Source organism: Papio anubis, chromosome 1, assembly GCF_008728515.1.
Source record: "Papio anubis isolate 15944 chromosome 1, Panubis1.0, whole genome shotgun sequence".
Classification (NCBI taxonomy): Eukaryota; Metazoa; Chordata; class Mammalia; order Primates; family Cercopithecidae; genus Papio; species Papio anubis.
In genome coordinates, this window is record NC_044976.1 from 134,706,302 (window position 1) to 134,724,794 (window position 18,493).

Below are 18,493 nucleotides of genomic sequence, written 5' to 3' on the forward strand. Positions count from 1 at the left end.
TTTGTCAGTTGTTACATTCTTGTCCCAGCCCTCACTCTACCCCCAACATGCTTATGGGATCCTGAAATTTAATTTCCTAAAACCTGTCTTTCTCTCAGCTGCTAATATATAGCATAAAATTATTTATACAAGAAGACTATGTATTGATTTGGAAGAAAATGTGAAGTGATAAGAGTAATGTTGGGCCCTTTGCATTTTAGTGATTTATTGAGAGTTTACTGAAAGTTTTGAAACTAGGATCTGGTTTCCAGAGTCTGAATTTTAAAAAATTTAGTTAGGGGTGTGTGTGTGCGCGTGCGTCTGTGAACACGCGCACTTGAAAAGAGATGGGGGTATTGCTCTGTCACGTAGGCTGAAGTGCAGTGGCATGATCATGGCTCACAACAGCTTCGAACTCATAGGCTCAAGTGATCCTTCCACCTCAGCCTCCTAAGTAGCCTCCTGAATAGCTGGTACCACAGGCATGCACCACCACGCCTAAGTTTAAATTTTTTTTTTTTTTTTAATAGAGACAGAGTCTCACTATGTTGCCTATAGATTAGATGTGTAAGTTCTCTGTGGAAAATAATTCGTAACTGAAGAATATAAAAGAAGACTTACAGGTTTAGTGTACACAGAGATAGGAAGTGTCATATTGCAAAGATGTCAGTTCTCTTCAGATTAATCTATAAAATCATGATTCCCATAAAAATTTCAATATGTGATATAGAACATATTAAGCTAATTCCAGCATTGATCTAGAAGAGTAATGGCAATTAAAAAATATGCTTTACTGATATGAAGCTCATTATTTTATAATTAAGACACTGTGGTATTGGTGCAGGTAGAGACATATTGATAGGGTGGCCATTCATCTTGGCTTGTGTGGAAGAGTTCCAATTTATGCCTTTTATCCTGGCAATTATTAATAGGCCCCCTTTCACTCTAAAGATTGTCAACTGAAAAAAAATATAGAGAGTAATAAGTAGTATTTTTGCTCTTCTTGAGAGTCCTGAAACAAACCCACTAAATTTATGACCTATGTGGTATTAGATAATAGTGGTGAAAAGGTATCATTCAGTAAATAGTGCTGGGGTAGAAAGAAATGTAACTGCCCTTTATCTCACACTACACACAAAAATTAATCCCAGGTAGATTTAAAAACTTGAAAAGTAAAACTTTAAAACTTACACAAGAGAAAATTAGGACACTATCCTTATGATATCTGGGAAGATATAAATCATAGTATAAATTATAAGACTACATTAGTATATATATATATATATTTTTTTTTTTACAAATAAGAAGGACATTAAAAGCAATGGAAAAACAAGCCCACATGCAGGGAAAAGAGATTTGTAACACATAATAAAGAACTAAGTTTGAGTAAATAGAATCCCTGAAGATTAAACAAAAAACAGTGTGCATACAGTTTTTAAAACGGCAAGGGATATTAACAGGCATTTTATAGAAGAAGAATCTAAGATGACCAATGATACCAATGATAATATGAAAAAGGTTCTCAACTGTACTCGTAATCATGCTAGCAAAGTTGAAGATGTCTGTATCTTTCATCTCAGAAATTTCACTTCTACATCTGTAGTCTGGAGAAGCATTCACATATGAGTACTAGAAGACAATTATTAAAATATTCATCTCAGCATTCCGTGTTTTAACAAAATAAAAATGGGAAGCAATCAAAATTCCATTATCAGGAGAATTGATAAATTTTGACATGTATATAATTAAAATTAAAATTAATGAATCAAAACAATATGTTCCAAAATAGATAAGTTTTAGAAACATATATATATATTTTTTTCTTTTGGAGACAGTTTCTCATTCCATCACCCAGGCTGGAGTGTAGTGACACAATCATGGTTCACTGCAGCCTTGACCTCCCAGGCTCAGGTATCTTCCCACTTCAACCTCCCAAATAGCTGGGACCTCAAGCATGTGCCATCCTGCCTGGCTAACTTTTCATTTTTATTTTTTGTAGAGAAGGGGTCTCACTGTGTTGCACAGGCTGTTCTTAAACTCCTGGACTCAAGTACTCCTCCCTCCTTGGCCTCCTTTGGTCTCCCAAAGTGCTGGGATTATAGGCATGAACTATCACACCCGGCTGATGAAGCATAGTATTTGAATCAAACCAAGCTGCAAAAGGCAATACACAGTTTGGTGTCATTTATGAAGTTTAAAGACATTTAAAGCGTACATAGTTTTGTGATGTTGTATATAGGCATAATAGTATAAAATATGCATGGATACAGTAAACACCAAATTTAGGATAGTGGCTGTGTCTGGGTAGTGGAGGGAAAGGATGAGATCAGGAATGGTAATAGAATACTTATGTTTTTCAGTACTATCTGTGATGTCTTGTTAACTTTTAGTATTTTCTATTTTATTTATATAGTATTATGAATAGAGTATATTCACATTAATATGCTTTATGTATATGTATATATTTTATACTTACTGCCTATAAAATAAGCAAAGATATTATTGATGCATATAAATCCATCTTTGCAATTCCTTTAATCTCCTTTACAATCTAAGAAATACTATACCAGTAGAAGTAATTTGTAGTGACTATATAGCTTAATTTTTAAGATAAATAATAAAATATTTTTTCCTTATCCAAAAATGGTCTTAGTAATTGCTAAGCTTCCTTCCAGAACTAAACTGTACTCCTTTGATGTTTCCCCTACAGCAGAAGATCTTTTTGAAAGGTTAGGATAAAGTCAAATGTTGAGGATTATAAAGCTAATTCCCTATACAGATTGTTGTTTTCAATCTGCCTGTCTGTTTAGCAACCATCTATCATCTACAATAGGTGTTTGAAAACTTTTTCTATAAACTGCCAGAGAGTAAATATATTAGGCTTTGTAGACCATGTGGTCTGTGTCACAACTACTCACTTTGCCATTGTAGTGTGAAAGCAGATATAGGCAATACCTAAATGAATGGGCACAGCTGTGTTTCAATAAAACTTTATTTACAAAAACAGGCAGCAAGCTAGATTTGGCCGTGGGCCATAATTTACTGACTTGTGATTTACAACACACTCAGAGAAATTGCTTCAGTAATCAAAGTAATATTGTTATAATATTTTACCCATATTATGGGTGGTAAACCTGAGGCATAGAGATCTTAAATGGCATTATTCAGGTTAAATTGAAGTAGCCCTCCCATATTCCTGTAATTTACATGGTAATATAATTTTTTAAAAATATGTATAGGTTCTCCAAAGATTCTTTTTCTTCCTCTAAAAGTAGAGTGAGTTGGGTGGGTATAATTTCTTAGTTATTCACAATTACAACCTTTAGTATGATTAGAAGCTTAATATTGTTAAGTCCCTGAGAATCTTCTTTACAGAACCATTTTATATATGATAATTTTTTAAAGGTTTGCATTCACATGGAAAAACAAATACAAAAGCTGGTATATGATATAGTTTAGATTTGAATATCTTACACACCATTGACTTAACGTCCAAAGACAGTGAAAGCTTTAAATAATATAGACAATCTATTAGGCAGTTGTTTTAGTTCTTCTGTAAAATCAACTTTATGAAGCAATTTCTTTGTGTTGTCATGACCTGCAGTAATTGAGACTTTATCTATCTGCAGTTATCTTAGGGTCTAGAAAGTATATTTTTCCCTGTCCAGTTTCATGGGCTAGAGGATAGTATTTTTTATGGTTATCAGGTAATGATGACTCTTCTGTATGCAGAAAGTAGGTCTACCATAGTGACATTGGTATCTGTGTAAATCAAAAGGAAAGATAGTAAGATTATTTAACCAGAATGAAAATAACCACACTACCTTTTATCTCTAGAAGAATACTGAAATTACATGTGTTTGAGAAAGTTTTAATATGAATCAGAACCAGGATTTGACTTAATAAAGTAATTAAATAGATGTTCTTAGAATATTACTTTTAAAATAAGTTGAGATTTTTTTTCGACAAAAAGAATACCTTACCAAGCAACGAATTGTTCATTTTTCCACTAAAAATTGAATGTATTTATTTTTTCAGAGACATTAAACCTGACAATATACTGATGGATATGAATGGACATATTCGGTTAGCAGATTTTGGTTCTTGTCTGAAGCTGATGGAAGATGGAACGGTAAATAAAGATAAATACTAAATTATTTTATTCACAGACGTTTCCCTTGCTATTTGTCTTTTATATCTGTTTTAGAAACCATCTATTTATACTGTCTACCCGTCCATCCATCCATTTGTCTATCTATGCTCCACCTCCTTCCACAAAGGGATTTGGGCATACTTATAATGGGGTTTGTCTAAAAAGTCACAAGTCATTTCAGCTGCTTATATCAAAGATCTTAAGACTGATAAAATATACCCTTTATGAGACCTTTGTTTGCTCCTTCTTTAGCTGGTGACTTCTGTTGTATTTCAGATATTTCGAAGTTCACCGGGGGTAAAAGAACTAAGTCTCACATAGAAAAAGAAAATGCAACTTTGTCTTCACTTTTACTTTTTTTTGTTCTTTCTTTCCTAATTGCCTCGTTATTCTCAGGGACAGTGTTCAACAAATGAATCCCTTTTTTAGAGAGTTTACAAGTTGATTTAGTTTCATGTTCCCATTTGCTTAACTTTTGCTAAGCTTAAATCCCTTGGGTTTTTTTTGTTGTTGTTTGTTTACTTAATAGCTGGGCATGGTGGTGGGCGCCTGTAGTCCCAGCTACTCAGGAGTCTGAGGTGGGAGGATCTCCTGAGTGCAGGAGGCAGAGGTTGCAGTGAGCCAAGATTGCACCAATGCACTCCAGCCTGGGCAACAGTGAAGTCCTGTCCCCCACTCCCTCACCCCCACAACCAACCCCCCTCAAAAAAAAAGCTGGGCATGGTGGCTCATGCTTGTAATCCGTTGGGAGGCTAAGGCAAGAGGATCACTTGAGCCCAGGAGTTCAAGACCAGTTTAAGCAACATAGTGAGACTCTGTCTCTATTTTAAAGGAAAAAAAATAAGTTTATATGCCACAGTTTTATTCTGTTATTTTTTTTAACTTCATTTTTTTTCTGGCCGTATAGGAGAGATCCAAAAATATATCAGTTTAATTGACAGAAACTTTTTGGAGAACAGTTTAGTATAATACATTCCAAAAGCCATGAAAATGTCACATTAGACCAGTAATTTTAACTTTGGAAAAATTTTATTCTTTTTGTTTTTTTAGACGAAATCTCACTCTGTTGCCTAGGCTGGAGTGCAGTGGTGTGATCTTGGCTCACTGCAACCTCCGCCTCCTGAGTTCAAGTGATTCTTCTGCCTCAGCCTCCCAAGTAGCTGGGATTGCAGGCAAGCGCACCATGCCTGGCTAATTTTTGTATTTTTTGTAGAGATGGGGTTTCACCATGTTGGCCAGGCTGGTCTCAAACTCCTGACCTCAGGTGATCCACCCACCTCAGCCTCCCAAAGTGCTGGGATTACAGGCATAAGCCACCGTGCCTGACCGACTTTGGAAAATTTGTCCTACAGTGATAACTTTGTTAAAAAGAATTATGTGACTTCTGCCTCTGGCCATGATGGAAGGAATAAATTGGTACCAAATTAGCACCCCCACTATAAGGAACTGTAAAATTGGATACAGTAGTTGAAACAACTGTTTTCCAGCAGTGAACAACAGGCAGCATATGCTATTATCCCTGACATAAATGAACTCATGAGGTATTCCTCACGATTGTGCAAAGACTGGGACAGTTCCTGACTCTGATGCAGAAAGCTAGAGTGAAAGCAGAGCTGGACTACCTGCAACAGCTGGAATATTCAGGGCTTAGCATTGGAGAAGAAGGAGTTGTACAGAGAGAGGGCATAAAGTACCTCATGAAGGTTGGGCTGTGCATTGTACTACAAGACCATATGAGGCTTGACAATAGCAGATGATAGCATTTGAAAACAGACCAGAATACTAATCATCAAGCAGATCTCCCAGGTGAGAAACAGTGCTAGGGGAAATTGAATTTTCAGCCCTGGAGAGCCAGCTAACAACCTTTGTATCACCTAAGACCTACTCTAACCCTGACTAACAACCTAAGTCCAAGCCCTGATAAGATCCACAGAGTTTGGAAGTCTTCCTTCCAAGTAGAGGGTCTTACGACAAATCTTAGATTTTTGTATGAACCTACAATCACAGAGTATATGTAAGCCAACTCAGGGTCAAGGAGATCAGTCAGTAATTTTTTTATGTGCTTACATAATTATTTTTCTTCATAAGAAGGTAACAAACTCAATACTCTCTATAACATCTTATTCACAATGATCAGGATTCAAAAAAAAAAAAAAAAAATCACTGAACCAAACAAAAATGGGGATGTGGATAGTGATGCAGAGTCAGATAAAAGCAGTCAGTAGAGGCCTGGCTGGCACACATGTTGGACTTAGCAGACGGAGACTTAAAGAAGTGATCATAGGTCAGGCGCAGTGGCTCACGCCTGTAATCCCAGCACTTTGGGAGGCCAAGGTGGGTGGATCACCTGAGGTCAGGAGTTTGAGACCGCCTGTCCAACACAGTGAAAGCTTGTCTATACTAAAAATACAGAATTAGCCGGCCATGTCAGATGTGGTTAAAGTGCTGAAAACTAAAGATAAAGACATTTAAAAGCAGCCAGAAGGAAAGACGTATTACATACAGAGGAGAAATGGTAAGGACTGCTGACCTCTCATGAGAAATCATGGAGTGATATCTTTAAAGTGCTGAAGGAAAAAAATGTGTAAACAGGTTTCTGTATTAAGAAAAATATCCCTCAAAAATGAGGGTGAATTAAAGACATTTTCAGATAAATGGAAGATGAGAAAATCTCTAGCAGGCCTGGATGCTAAAGAATGTCCTCCATGTCAAAGGAAATGATACTGTTTGGACATTTGGATTTATAGCATAAAAAATATCATATGCAGTAAATAAGTGGGTAAAGAAAATGTCTATACTGTCTCTCTTAAATTATGTAAAAGGTACCTGACTGTTAAAAGCAAAAATAATGTAATGTGTAATTATTTGTAATTTGGGGTTTGTGACATGTAGAAGTAAAGGATATGACAATAGTCACATAAACAATGGAAGATGTGTATATGGAATTATACTGCTCTAGGATAATTGTATGTATGGAGTATAAAGTGAGAAGTGGGTAGTGCCAGGTATGACATTGGAAGAGGGAAATAGCATGGTAGTGTTGCTGAGTTGAGAAAACAGAGATTAAAATCAGGGAGGCTTTGGCATCTGAAAGTTGGGGCCACCATTTCAGAGAGGATAGAGCTGCAGGGAAAAATAACTCCACGGAGAGAGCTAGTCCTGCATGTTACAAGCCCAGTGGACTCAAAGCTGGAGATAGAGTCCCTGTAGTCTGATGTTTGCCATTCTAAATTCCTTTTGAATGCATTTGAAATGCAAATTCCAGAATGCATGAGTAGTATTTCTGTCTCTATGAGTTTCCTCCAATTATATTTGTTCCTGAAAGTCTGGTGTGTCTTCCCAGTCATTCATTCTGATTTTGCTGGACGATAGGATATTTTATGTTTTGTTTCTAGCACACTTATTGATGAACTCAAAATGGTTTTCTTGTATGTAATATCACGTTGGACTTCCATTTTCAAAACCATAGGCTTGCACTTACAATACCAGCACTTTGGGAGGCCAAGGCGGGAGGATTGCTTAAGCCCAGGAGTTTGAGACCAGCCTGAGCAACATGGCAAGACCTCATCTCTACAAAAAAATAGTTAGGCGTAGTGGCATGCACCTGTAGTCCAGTTACTCAGGAGGATGAGATGGGAGGATCGCTTGAGCTTAGAACCTGGTCAAGGCTGCAGTGACTGTGATGGTGCCATTGCACTTCAGCCTGGGTGACAGCAAGATCTTGACCCCAAAATAAATAAATAAAAAATAAAAATAAGTAAAAATTTAAAAATCACTATAATGAAGAAACCTTGTTTTATTTTAGATTTTTACATTAATTTTTAGATTTTATTGTCTTATTTTTTGAGGCAGGGTCTTGCTCTGTCACCCAGGCAAGTGCAGTGGTGCTTTGAGCATTTCATTTACTTACATATTTCCTATAACCATATTTGTGCTGCTGTTTCTTAATTATTTATTTTTAGATACTATCTCTTAATTTCCTACCATGGTAGATGAGGATTCAGGTCTCTTGCTCTGCTCTTGCCCAACCAGTACACTTCCTCTCTGTCCTCCCAATGTAATTATCACACAATCCCTCATTAAATCCTGTTCAGTATTTTATTATGATGATACAAATACTCATTGCCATGTCATACAATTTGTTTTAATTGCATTTCTTTTCTTCAAAACCTTTTTATTCTTCCTGGTGTAAGTGACCACTTTGCTCTGCTTAATTTTCCGTGTAATTTTCACCAATTTATCCTCAAACTCTCCACCATGTTGAATTACTTAGTAAAAGGAATTTAGCAGCTCCTTTTTTTCCCATGGAGATATTCATACTGGAGTCTTGCATTCTCCTAATCTGGACTATTTGTTCTAGAGACCTACCGCAGAGGTACTATCCTAGGACTACCTTTCATCATCTTCATGGAATTTACGTTGTTCTCTAGTATCGGACTGTGTTTCCTGGATCCCATTTGATGATAGCTGCCTGAGGAAGGTTCCATTGGAAGTAAATATTTCATAATCTTCCATGTCTGAAAAATGCCTTCATATTTTATTGATAATTTGTCTGGACATAGTATTCTAGATTTGAAACTATTTTTCTCTTAGAATTTAGAAGGCATTATGTTGTCTTTTAACTTACAGTGTTGCTATTAAGACATCTGATGCCATTCTGAGTCTCAGTCCTTTTATTACAGCCGTTCTCTCTATCTTTGGAAGCTTTTAGAATGTTTTATTTATTCCCAGTGTCCTGAAATGTTATGATTGTTGACTTTGTGTGGGTCATTATTTATTATCTGGACAGCTGCCTCAAATCTATGAGGCTTTCCCAAATTTGTGACTTTTAAATTAAGTTTCAACTTGCTTTTTCTCTTATGTCTCGGTCAAAACCGTACCAGCTGAATCACTTTACCTTAAGAAGTCAATTTCTGGTGGTGAAGTGTTTGCTATAATTCTTTTTCTTGCTCTAAAATTATCTTGGCTATTCTTGGCCCTTTATTTTTCTCTGTGATTGTTAGGATTATCATATTGGTTTATATCCATACATGTACACACATGTGAACAATCCTTCATAAACACTGGCTTATGTATTTAAGACCTGTCATTGAAATTAGAGCTTAATTTTGGGGACATTTATGTCTACAACATGGACTCTTCTTATCTATGAATGTTGTGTTTCTTTTTATTGTTTCAGGTTTTCTTTTATGTCTGTTAATACAGTTTCATAATGTTCACTATTAATCCATTACCCAGATGAGTTAGATTTGCTCCTAAGTGACTTGTGGATTTTTTTATGTTACCTGTATTATAAATGATACTTGTTTAAATTTGCAGTTTAATAGCTTGTTGCTCTTCTTTAGGATTAGAATTGATGTTGTATATTCATCTTGAATATAGCAATCTTGCTAAATTTTATCAGTTTAAAATAGTTTATAGATTCTTCTAGATTTTTCATACAATAAATCATGTAATCCATAAATTATGACAAACTTTGGGTTTGTTTCTCAACAATCTTTATATGTGCTTTTTTTTTTTCCTCCTACCATGGAGTCTAATGACCTTCAGTACAATGTTAAATAGGTGCAGTGATGTTGTTTCTGTAGCTTAAAATTAGTTTAATGTTTGCAGTTAGCTTTTGGTATATATCCCTTATCAAATTAAGAAATTTCTTCTCATTTCTAATTACTGGAGTTTTTCTGTTATGATTCTGGTTGAAATTAAATTACTTTTCTGCATCCATCAAGATAAGGTTAGGTTGTTTTTCCTTTAATCTGTTAATCTGATAAATGACAGCTTCTCCATTGTTAAATCATTCATCCTTTGAGTATGTAACTTTATCAAGATGTTATATTGCAGTATTTTAACAGATTGCTAGTTGACTCTGCTACCATTTTGTATAGTATTGTTACCTGGCATTCTTACATGACATTAGTCATATCTCAGACTGGAGTATAATTTTTTTTTCTTAAATTGTTCTTGTCTGATTTTTAGATTTAAGTCATTTTAGCTTTATAAAATAAACAGAGGACCCATATTTTCCCCTTACCCATTTTGGCTCTAGAACAGTTTATAATACAGTTATCTGTTAACTTATATCATTGGTAGAATTTACTTTTAAATCACCTTAGCCTGGGTGAAGTTTTGTTTTCTTCAATTTTATTTTGTTTTGCAGATAGATTTTGTACTATTGATTCAAATTTTTAGTGATTATAGGTCTGTTGGATTTTCTGTTTCTTCCTGAGTTTTAATATGTTATAATCTTTTTGATGAAAATTGTCCATATTCTCTGAGTTTTCAATTTTACTGCCATAAAGTAATTCAGACCGCCTTCTTCCTAGTTTTAACGTCTCTGTTACAGTGTAGTTTTGCCCCCCTTTTCCTAGTATTGTTTATTTCTGCTTCTCTTTTCCTGCGTAAGTTTTGATACAGAGCATTCTACTGTTCAATTCTAAATATTTTCCAACTTAAGTTAGAATTCTTCTGTGGACCACTATTTAGTGATATGCCTTTTAATATCCATAGTATTAGATTTGTGTGTTTGGTTAGTTCTTCCTGGTTTCAGTTTACTGTAGATTGGGTCTATTTGGTATTAGGTTTTTTTGACATTTTTTGAAATTTGTTTTGTGATTTTGTAACAGGCCAGTTTTTATATGTTCTCTGTTTATTTGAAAAGAATACTGTTTTTTTCTAACTTTTGGGTACAGATATATATGCACATAAGATTTAAATTGTTAATTTTGTCATTCAGCTTTTTTGTGTTCTTAACGATTTTATTTCTCTGCTCTGTTATTCATTGTTTAAAAATCCTTATGATGGTAAATTTATTAACTTTTCTTTGTAATCATCAGTGTTTTGCACAGCTCTTTTGTAGCTGTGCCTGTTAGGTATATATTATTCAGAATTTGTATTTCTTCCAGGGTATTTTCTTTTATATTAATGAGTTTTTTAAAAAAAATCTTACAATGATTTTGACATTAGAATATATTTAACTGATATTACTGTAGCTATCTTAAGTTTCTTTTCTTTATCATATGCCTCATATATCCCTTTCCATCCGTTTACTTTCAACTTTCCTGTGTCCTGATGTTTTAAGTGCATCGCTTTTAAACAGATGATTGCTGATGTTTTTCCCATTTGTTCCTTTTAGTTTTGTGTGTTGTGCAGTGTAACAGTTGTGTTTAATAGGTGAATTTAATCCATTTATAAATTTTGTGATTATTAATACACTTATTTCTAGTATCTTATATGCTATTTATTATTGGTTTTGCTTGTTTCTTTGCATGTAGGCTTGAGTTTGTTTTCTTCTTTCTTGCCTTCTGTTGACTTGGTCCAGTTTAGCTTTTAAATTTCTCTCTATTTGTTTGGAAGTTACATATTCTAAGTATTTTAGTGTTTATCATCACATTTTTAAACATTTATAGTTTACCTACTGTCTATAGAGTTAATCAGTTTTTCTGCCACATTCCCAGTCAAAACAAGAAACTTAGATTACTTTACACTGTAATTAACTCAACGTAACACTCACAACAAAAATTAACTCAAAATGGGTCAAAGACCTAAATGCAAAAACTAAAACTATGAAACTCTTAGAAAAAAAACAGAAGTGATAACTTTATGACATTGGATTTGGCAGTGATTTCTTGGGGATGACACAGCATTACAGGCAACGAAAGAAAAAAAATAGATAAATTGAGCAATATCTCTATTAACACTTCTATGCATCAAAGGGCACAGAGTGAAAAGGCAACATATGGAATGAGAGAAAATATTTGCAAATCATACGTCTAATAACAGGTTAGTCTCTAAAATATATAAAGAACTCCCACAAGTCAGCAACAAAGAACAAAGGATCCTGTTAAAAAATGGACAAGGAATTTTATTTTATTTTATTTATTTTATTTTATTTTATTGTTGAGATAAAGTCTTGCTCTGTTGCCTAGGCTGGTGTCAGTGGTGTGATCTCGGTCCACTTCTCCTGCCTCAGCCACCCGAGTAGCTGGGATTACAGACATGCATTACCATACCCAGCTAATTTATTTATTTATTTTTTTGTAGAGACTGGGTTTTGCCCTGTTGGCCAGGTTGGTCTCAAACTCCTGACCTCAAGTGATTCTCCCACCTCAGCCTCCCAAAGTGCTGGGACAAGGAACTTAAATAGACATTTCTCCAAAGAAGATATTTAAATGGACAATTAGCACATATAATTAGAGAACACTAATAATTAGAGAAACACAAATCAGAACCACAGGGATACACCATCTCACACTCAGCAGGATTGCTACTATCAAAAAAACAGAAAATAACAAGTGTTGTCAAGGGTGTGAATAAATTAGAATCCTTGGGCACTGTTGGTGGGAATGTAGAATATGGAAAACGGTATGGGTAGCTCTTCAAAAAATTGAAAATAGAATTACCATGTGATCCAGAGTTCCTCCTCTGGGTATATACCCAAAAGAAGTGAAAGCAGGGAGTTGAACATACATTTGTACACTCATTTTCAGAGCAGCATTGTTCACAATAGCCAAAGGGTGGAAGCAACCCGTGTACATTGACAGATGAATGGATAAACAAAATGTGCTGTATACATACAATGGAGTATCAATCAATTTTAAAAAGGAAGGAAATTCTGACATGTGCGACAACATGGATGAAACCTTAGGACATTATGCTAATGAAATAAGCCAGTTACAAAAGTACAAATATTTTATGATTCTACTTATGTGAGATAACTATAGTAATCAAGTTCAAAGAAACAAAGTACAATGGTGGCTGCCAGGGTCTAGGGGAAGGGGGAATGGGGGAATTACTGATGGATACAGAGTTAAAATTTTCCAAGATGAAAAAATTTTAGAGATGGATGGTGGGGACTAGTGGCACAACAGTGTGAAGGTACTTATGCCACTGAACTGCACACTTCTAAAAATCATTAAGATAGTAAATTTTATGTGTATTTTTACCACCGTTAAAAATAATAATTAAAAAATTTTTAAAACCTAAGAAATTTAGAATACTTGAATCCTCAGTAATATATATTTGTTTTTCCAGTGTTTTATTTCCAACTTTTGTTTTTTAGGGAGGTAAATTGGGTGTTTTTTAAAAATTTTTATTTTTCTATTTGTAAACTGACAAATTATAGTTGTATACATTTATGGGGTAAATTTATTTTTCAGCCCTAAGGTAGTTACTCCTGTCTCTTTTTCTAGTCCTTGTCCTCCTCCTTCTTCATTGTGTTATCCAGTTAACCACCATTTAGATGTATTAGTAAAGTTTACTAATATCTTTGTTCATAATTACTTCTAGTATCACGTTCTTCCATCTTGGTTAAATTTCTTGTTTTCCAAAGTATACCCTTTAGTACTTGTTTAGCTGAAAGGAAATATTAGTGATAGTTCACTCAGTCTTGTGTGAGAATGTATCATTTCTGTATCATAATTTAGGTAGGTAGGTAATATTATATTGACAATCATTTTGTCTTATCACTTTGAAGGTACAACTTCATTTTCTTCTGACTGCAATTTTTAGTTAATAATAATTCAACTGTTGGTCTAATTGTTGTTCCTTAGTAGATAATCTCTATTCTTTAATGTTTTTAAAATCTCTTTGGGTTTGGTATTCTGTAGTTTAATTCCAGTGTGTATAGACATGAATCTGCTTTTATTTATCTTCTAAGTACTTTGTATTTTGTTTTGTTTTGTTTTGAGACAGGGTTTCACTCTTGTTGCCCAGGCTGAAGTGTGGTGGTGCCATCTCTGCTCACTGCAACCTTGACTTCCCAGACTCAAGCAATCCTCCTACCCCAGCCTCCCAAGTAGCTGGGACTACAGACATGTGCCACCATGTCCAGCTAATTTTTGTATTTTTTGTAGAGATGTGGTTTCACGATGTTGCCCAGGCTGGTCTCCAACTTCTGAGCTCAAGCAATCCACCTGCCTCAGCTTCCCAAAGTGATGGGATTACAGGTGTGAGCCACTGTGCTCAACCTCTTCTAAGTACTTTCTGCCCTTCCTGCATCCAAGAATTCAAGTCTTATCATTCTTGAAAAAATTTAAGCTTCGTCTCTTTGGATATTGCTTTCCGCTATTCTCTCTTTTATCTCATTCTCTTATGCTGTGTTGAACTTGTCCATTCTAGGGTCCGTACATGTTAGCCTTTATTCCAAATTTTCCATTTTTTAAGTCTTCATATTAGATGCTAATTAATTTCTTCAGCTCTTCTTCAGGTTTATTATTCTCGTCAACTGTATCTAATCCACTGTTTACCTATTTATTGCATTTATTTTATTTCAATGACTATTTTCATTTCTAGGAGTTCTGTTTGATTTTTAAAAACTTGTGCGTTGTTGATTTTTTTAGGTCTTTAATAATTTTAAACATACTTATTTCATAGAGTGGATCTGATTGTTGTTAGGGATCCAATTGTTCTGTTTGTTGGGATTTATGAGTTACTCAGACAGTTTCCTCATTTGGTTTTTATTATTGGATTGTGAGCTCATATTCAGTGACATTTTGTGTTTAAGAATTATATCTGCTAAATTTGAGCATATGTCCTCCACAGTAGATTTGAATTTGTTTTGCTTCCTAGAGGCAACTAACCTTGGGTCAGTGTTAATGCCAATTTCTTTTTCTTTTTTTTTTCCTTTTTAAATTATACTTTAAGCTCTAGGGTACATGTGCACAACGTGCAGGTTTGTTACGTATGTATACATGTGCCATGTTGGTGTGCTGCACTTGTCATTTACATTAGGTATATCTCCTAATGCTATCCCTTCTCCCTCCCCCCTCCCCACAATAGGTCCCGGTGTGTGATGTTCCCCTTCCTGTGTCCAAGTGATCTCATTGTTCAGGTCCCACCTATGAGTGAGTGAGAATATGTGGTGTTTGGTTTTCTGTTCCTGTGATAGTTTCAGAGAATGATGATTTCCAACTGCATCCATGTCCCTACAAAGGACACAAATTCATCCTTTTTTGTGGCTGCATAGTATTCCATGGTGTATATGTGCCACATTTTCTTAATCCAGTCTGTCACTGATGGACATTTGGGTTGATTCCAAGTCTTTGCTATTGTGAATAGTGCTGCAGTAAACATACGTGTGCATGTGTCTTTATAGCAGCATGATTTATAATCCTTTGGGTATATCCCCAGTAATGGGATGGCTGGGTCAAATTGTATTTCTAGTTCTAGATCCTTGAGGAATCGCCACACTGTCTTCCACAATGGTTGAACTAGTTTACAGTCCCACCAACAGTGTGAAAGTGTTCTTGTTTCTCCACATCCTCTCCAGCACCTGTTGTTTCCTGACTTTTTAATGATCACCTTTCTAACTGGTGTGAGATGGTATCTCATTGTGGTTTTGATTTGCATTTCTCTGATGATGAGTGATGATGAGCATTTTTTCATGTGTCTGTTGGCTGTATGAATGTCTTCTTTTGCGAAGTATCTGTTCATATCCTTAGCCCACTTTTTGATGAAGTTGTTTGTTTTTTTCTTGTAAATTTGTTTGAGTTCTTTGTAGGTTCTGGATATTAGCCCTTTGTCAGATGCGTAGATTGCAAAAATTTTCTCCCATTTCTTGGCTTGGGAACTTTTGGACCACAGAAGCGGTATGGATTTGCATCCCAAATGTTGAGACTATGTGATGTAATGTTACGAATTTCTACAGGAACAATATTTTTCATTCATCACACACAAGTCAAGATAGATAAAATGTCTTGTCCTTCTCTGCTTTGTGGAAGATTTTTATAATGTACCTTTTTTCTTAAGCAGTATACATTTTAGGGTGTGTATATAGGGAAGCCTTTGTCTTCAAACTCCCCACCTCATGTAAGCTAAGCATAAGGTCTTTTCGTCTGTTCCTTTGTTTTTGTTTTGTTCTTACCTTATATAAGTGTAAGGTATTCACTTTTGTGTATGTTAAAATTCGAGAACCTAGGACATGAAAACCAACAATTCCCCAACCCCACTGAGCTCTAATGCTTATTCTTCTGATTTTTAAGCATTTCTTGATTACTGACCTCTGAGAATTTCTCTTTGTAAAAAAGCTCTTTTATATGTTTATACAAATAATTGTTATATTTTAATCTAGCTTTTTTTTTTTTTTTTCCTTTTGAGACAGAGTCTTGCTCTGTTGCCCAGGCTGGAGTTCAGTGATGCAGTTTTGCTTACTGCAAGCTCCGCCTCCCAGGTTCACACCGTTCTCCTCCCTCAACCTCCTGAGTAGCTGGAACTACAGGCACCCACCACCACACCCGGCTAATTTTTTTGTATTTTTAGTAGAGATGGGGTTTCATCGTGTTAGACGGGATGTTTATATAGCATTTTTAAGAGTTTGTAATAGAAGGGTTTTTAAGTTATTTAATCTCATTACTAAAATGTAAGTCTCTCCTAATTATTCAGAATTGGAAATGTAGTCTAGAAAATCCAAAATATTAACTGATATTCTACTTTAGGAATGTTCATGTTTTGGATAAGTTCTTCTAAAACATGTAAAGGGTCAATATTCTTTTACTTCAAAGTACCTTACAACAAATATACCCAGGATTTTTCTAGTTACCTGTTTTATTTTTTCTTCCACTTTTTTATAGAGACAGGGTCTTGCTATGTTGCCCAGGCTTGTCTCAAACTCCTGGGCTCACGTGTTTCTCCCACATTGACTTCCCTAAGTGCTGGGATTACAGATGTGAGCTACCATGCCTGGCTTTAATTACTATTTTCTAGTTAAACCTAACCTGCTATAACAAGCACTCAACTTTTTCTCTCTATTGGAACTTTAGTTTTTGAAGGATATGCCTCTTCTTTTATAGTTTTTTAAATTAGTAAGTAGTTTGTTGTACATTATTGACATTTATTTTCTTAGGTTTCTATTAAGGAGTTTAAACATAATCTCCAGGCTTTTCATAGTGTTGGCCTAAATATCAGGAGCTTCCCCCCCATCTCATTGTAAAATTTTTATAGCTTCATTTTTTTTTACGTGTATAGGTTTGACAGGTAATTATCAATAATGAGTGTTCTAAACCAAATATTCAGTTTGTTGTTAATGGGTATGATGGTTTAAATTAAATTGTTCCTCTCAATGTCATCAGCTACGTAACAGCTGTATAGTGTTACGGAATCTGGAAAACTATTAATGTGGGGATAATACAAAGTTTAACATATATACAAGGATTATTATTTTTCAGATAATGACAAAGATGTGTTTATGAGATAATAATGTCTTGTGTATCTTTAAGTAGCTATTTTAAATTTAAAATTATTTTATTTCTAATATAGTAGATTAATAAAAATGTAAATTTCTTCAGGTTCAGTCCTCAGTGGCTGTAGGAACCCCAGATTATATCTCTCCTGAAATCCTTCAAGCCATGGAAGATGGAAAAGGCAGATACGGACCTGAATGTGACTGGTGGTCTTTGGGGGTCTGTATGTATGAAATGCTTTATGGAGAAACACCATTTTATGCAGAATCTCTGGTGGAGACATACGGAAAAATCATGAATCACAAAGTTAGTATATTTTACTTTTGTTCAAATTAATGTGGTAAATAACACATATAATAATATCATTTTTAAAGAGAAAATATTTTTCTAAAAACAGTGAACAGTCACATTTCTATCCTAGTACGGGACACGACAAACATAAATAGTCAAAAATCCATAAATTATTCATAAGTTACTAGTTCTCATTTTCTTGTATTTTATTAGAGATGCTGCTAAGTAGGAAATTAAGTGGTCTCTCAAGTAGAATAACAAAGGTCATAAGCAGAGAATTTAGATCATTGCTTACTATAGTATATGTATATAGTACATGTATAATCATGACTAGAATATGTGTAAAAAAAAATTTTCAACTTTAGTAGTAATAAGTGCAATACAAATTTAAAATAAGAATGAGATACTTTTTTTCTTGTCAAATTAGCAAAGATCAAAAGACAAATAGTACTCTGTACCATAAATAATGCAGTGAGATGGGCATTCTAAGACATTAATAGGATTATAAATTGGTGTAACCTTTCTGTTCAGAAAGTATACAGGTATGCACCTAGAGCCTTAAAAAATGGTTAGAGGTTTTGATTGAGCAACTTCACTCTAGGAATCTATCCTATGACATTTTCAGTAGAACAAAGATATATGTACAAGGATACCTATTCTAATATTTATGATGACGACATTAGAAGCAACACAGATAACACAACAAGAACAAATTAATGAAACTTTAATATATTTAGTACTAAGTGAAATAGACTTCATAATAATAAGAAGAAAGGTTTTATTAGCAGTCTTAGAAGATTGTGAGCAGTTGCAAAAACCTAGAATATGAATATCCGATAGAAGGGGATAATCTGTTCTTTTTAATTTGTTCCAGTGAAGCAATTATGATTAGTTG

The 18,493-nt window shown here is 34.6% G+C and overlaps 1 protein-coding gene across 20 annotated transcripts in view; it reads left to right on the forward strand.

Moving 5' to 3' along the window:
• The window catches only part of CDC42BPA (CDC42 binding protein kinase alpha), a 324,270-nt gene that overhangs the window by 147,180 nt on the left and 158,597 nt on the right, over positions 1 to 18,493 (forward strand). For all 20 annotated transcript variants that reach the window (XM_031655209.1, XM_021926575.2, XM_031655222.1 and 17 more), the window contains exons 6-7: positions 4,018 to 4,111; positions 17,413 to 17,613. In XM_031655209.1, coding sequence (XP_031511069.1) covers positions 4,018 to 4,111; positions 17,413 to 17,613 — 295 coding nt within the window. The remainder of the gene's footprint in view (positions 1 to 4,017; positions 4,112 to 17,412; positions 17,614 to 18,493) is intronic.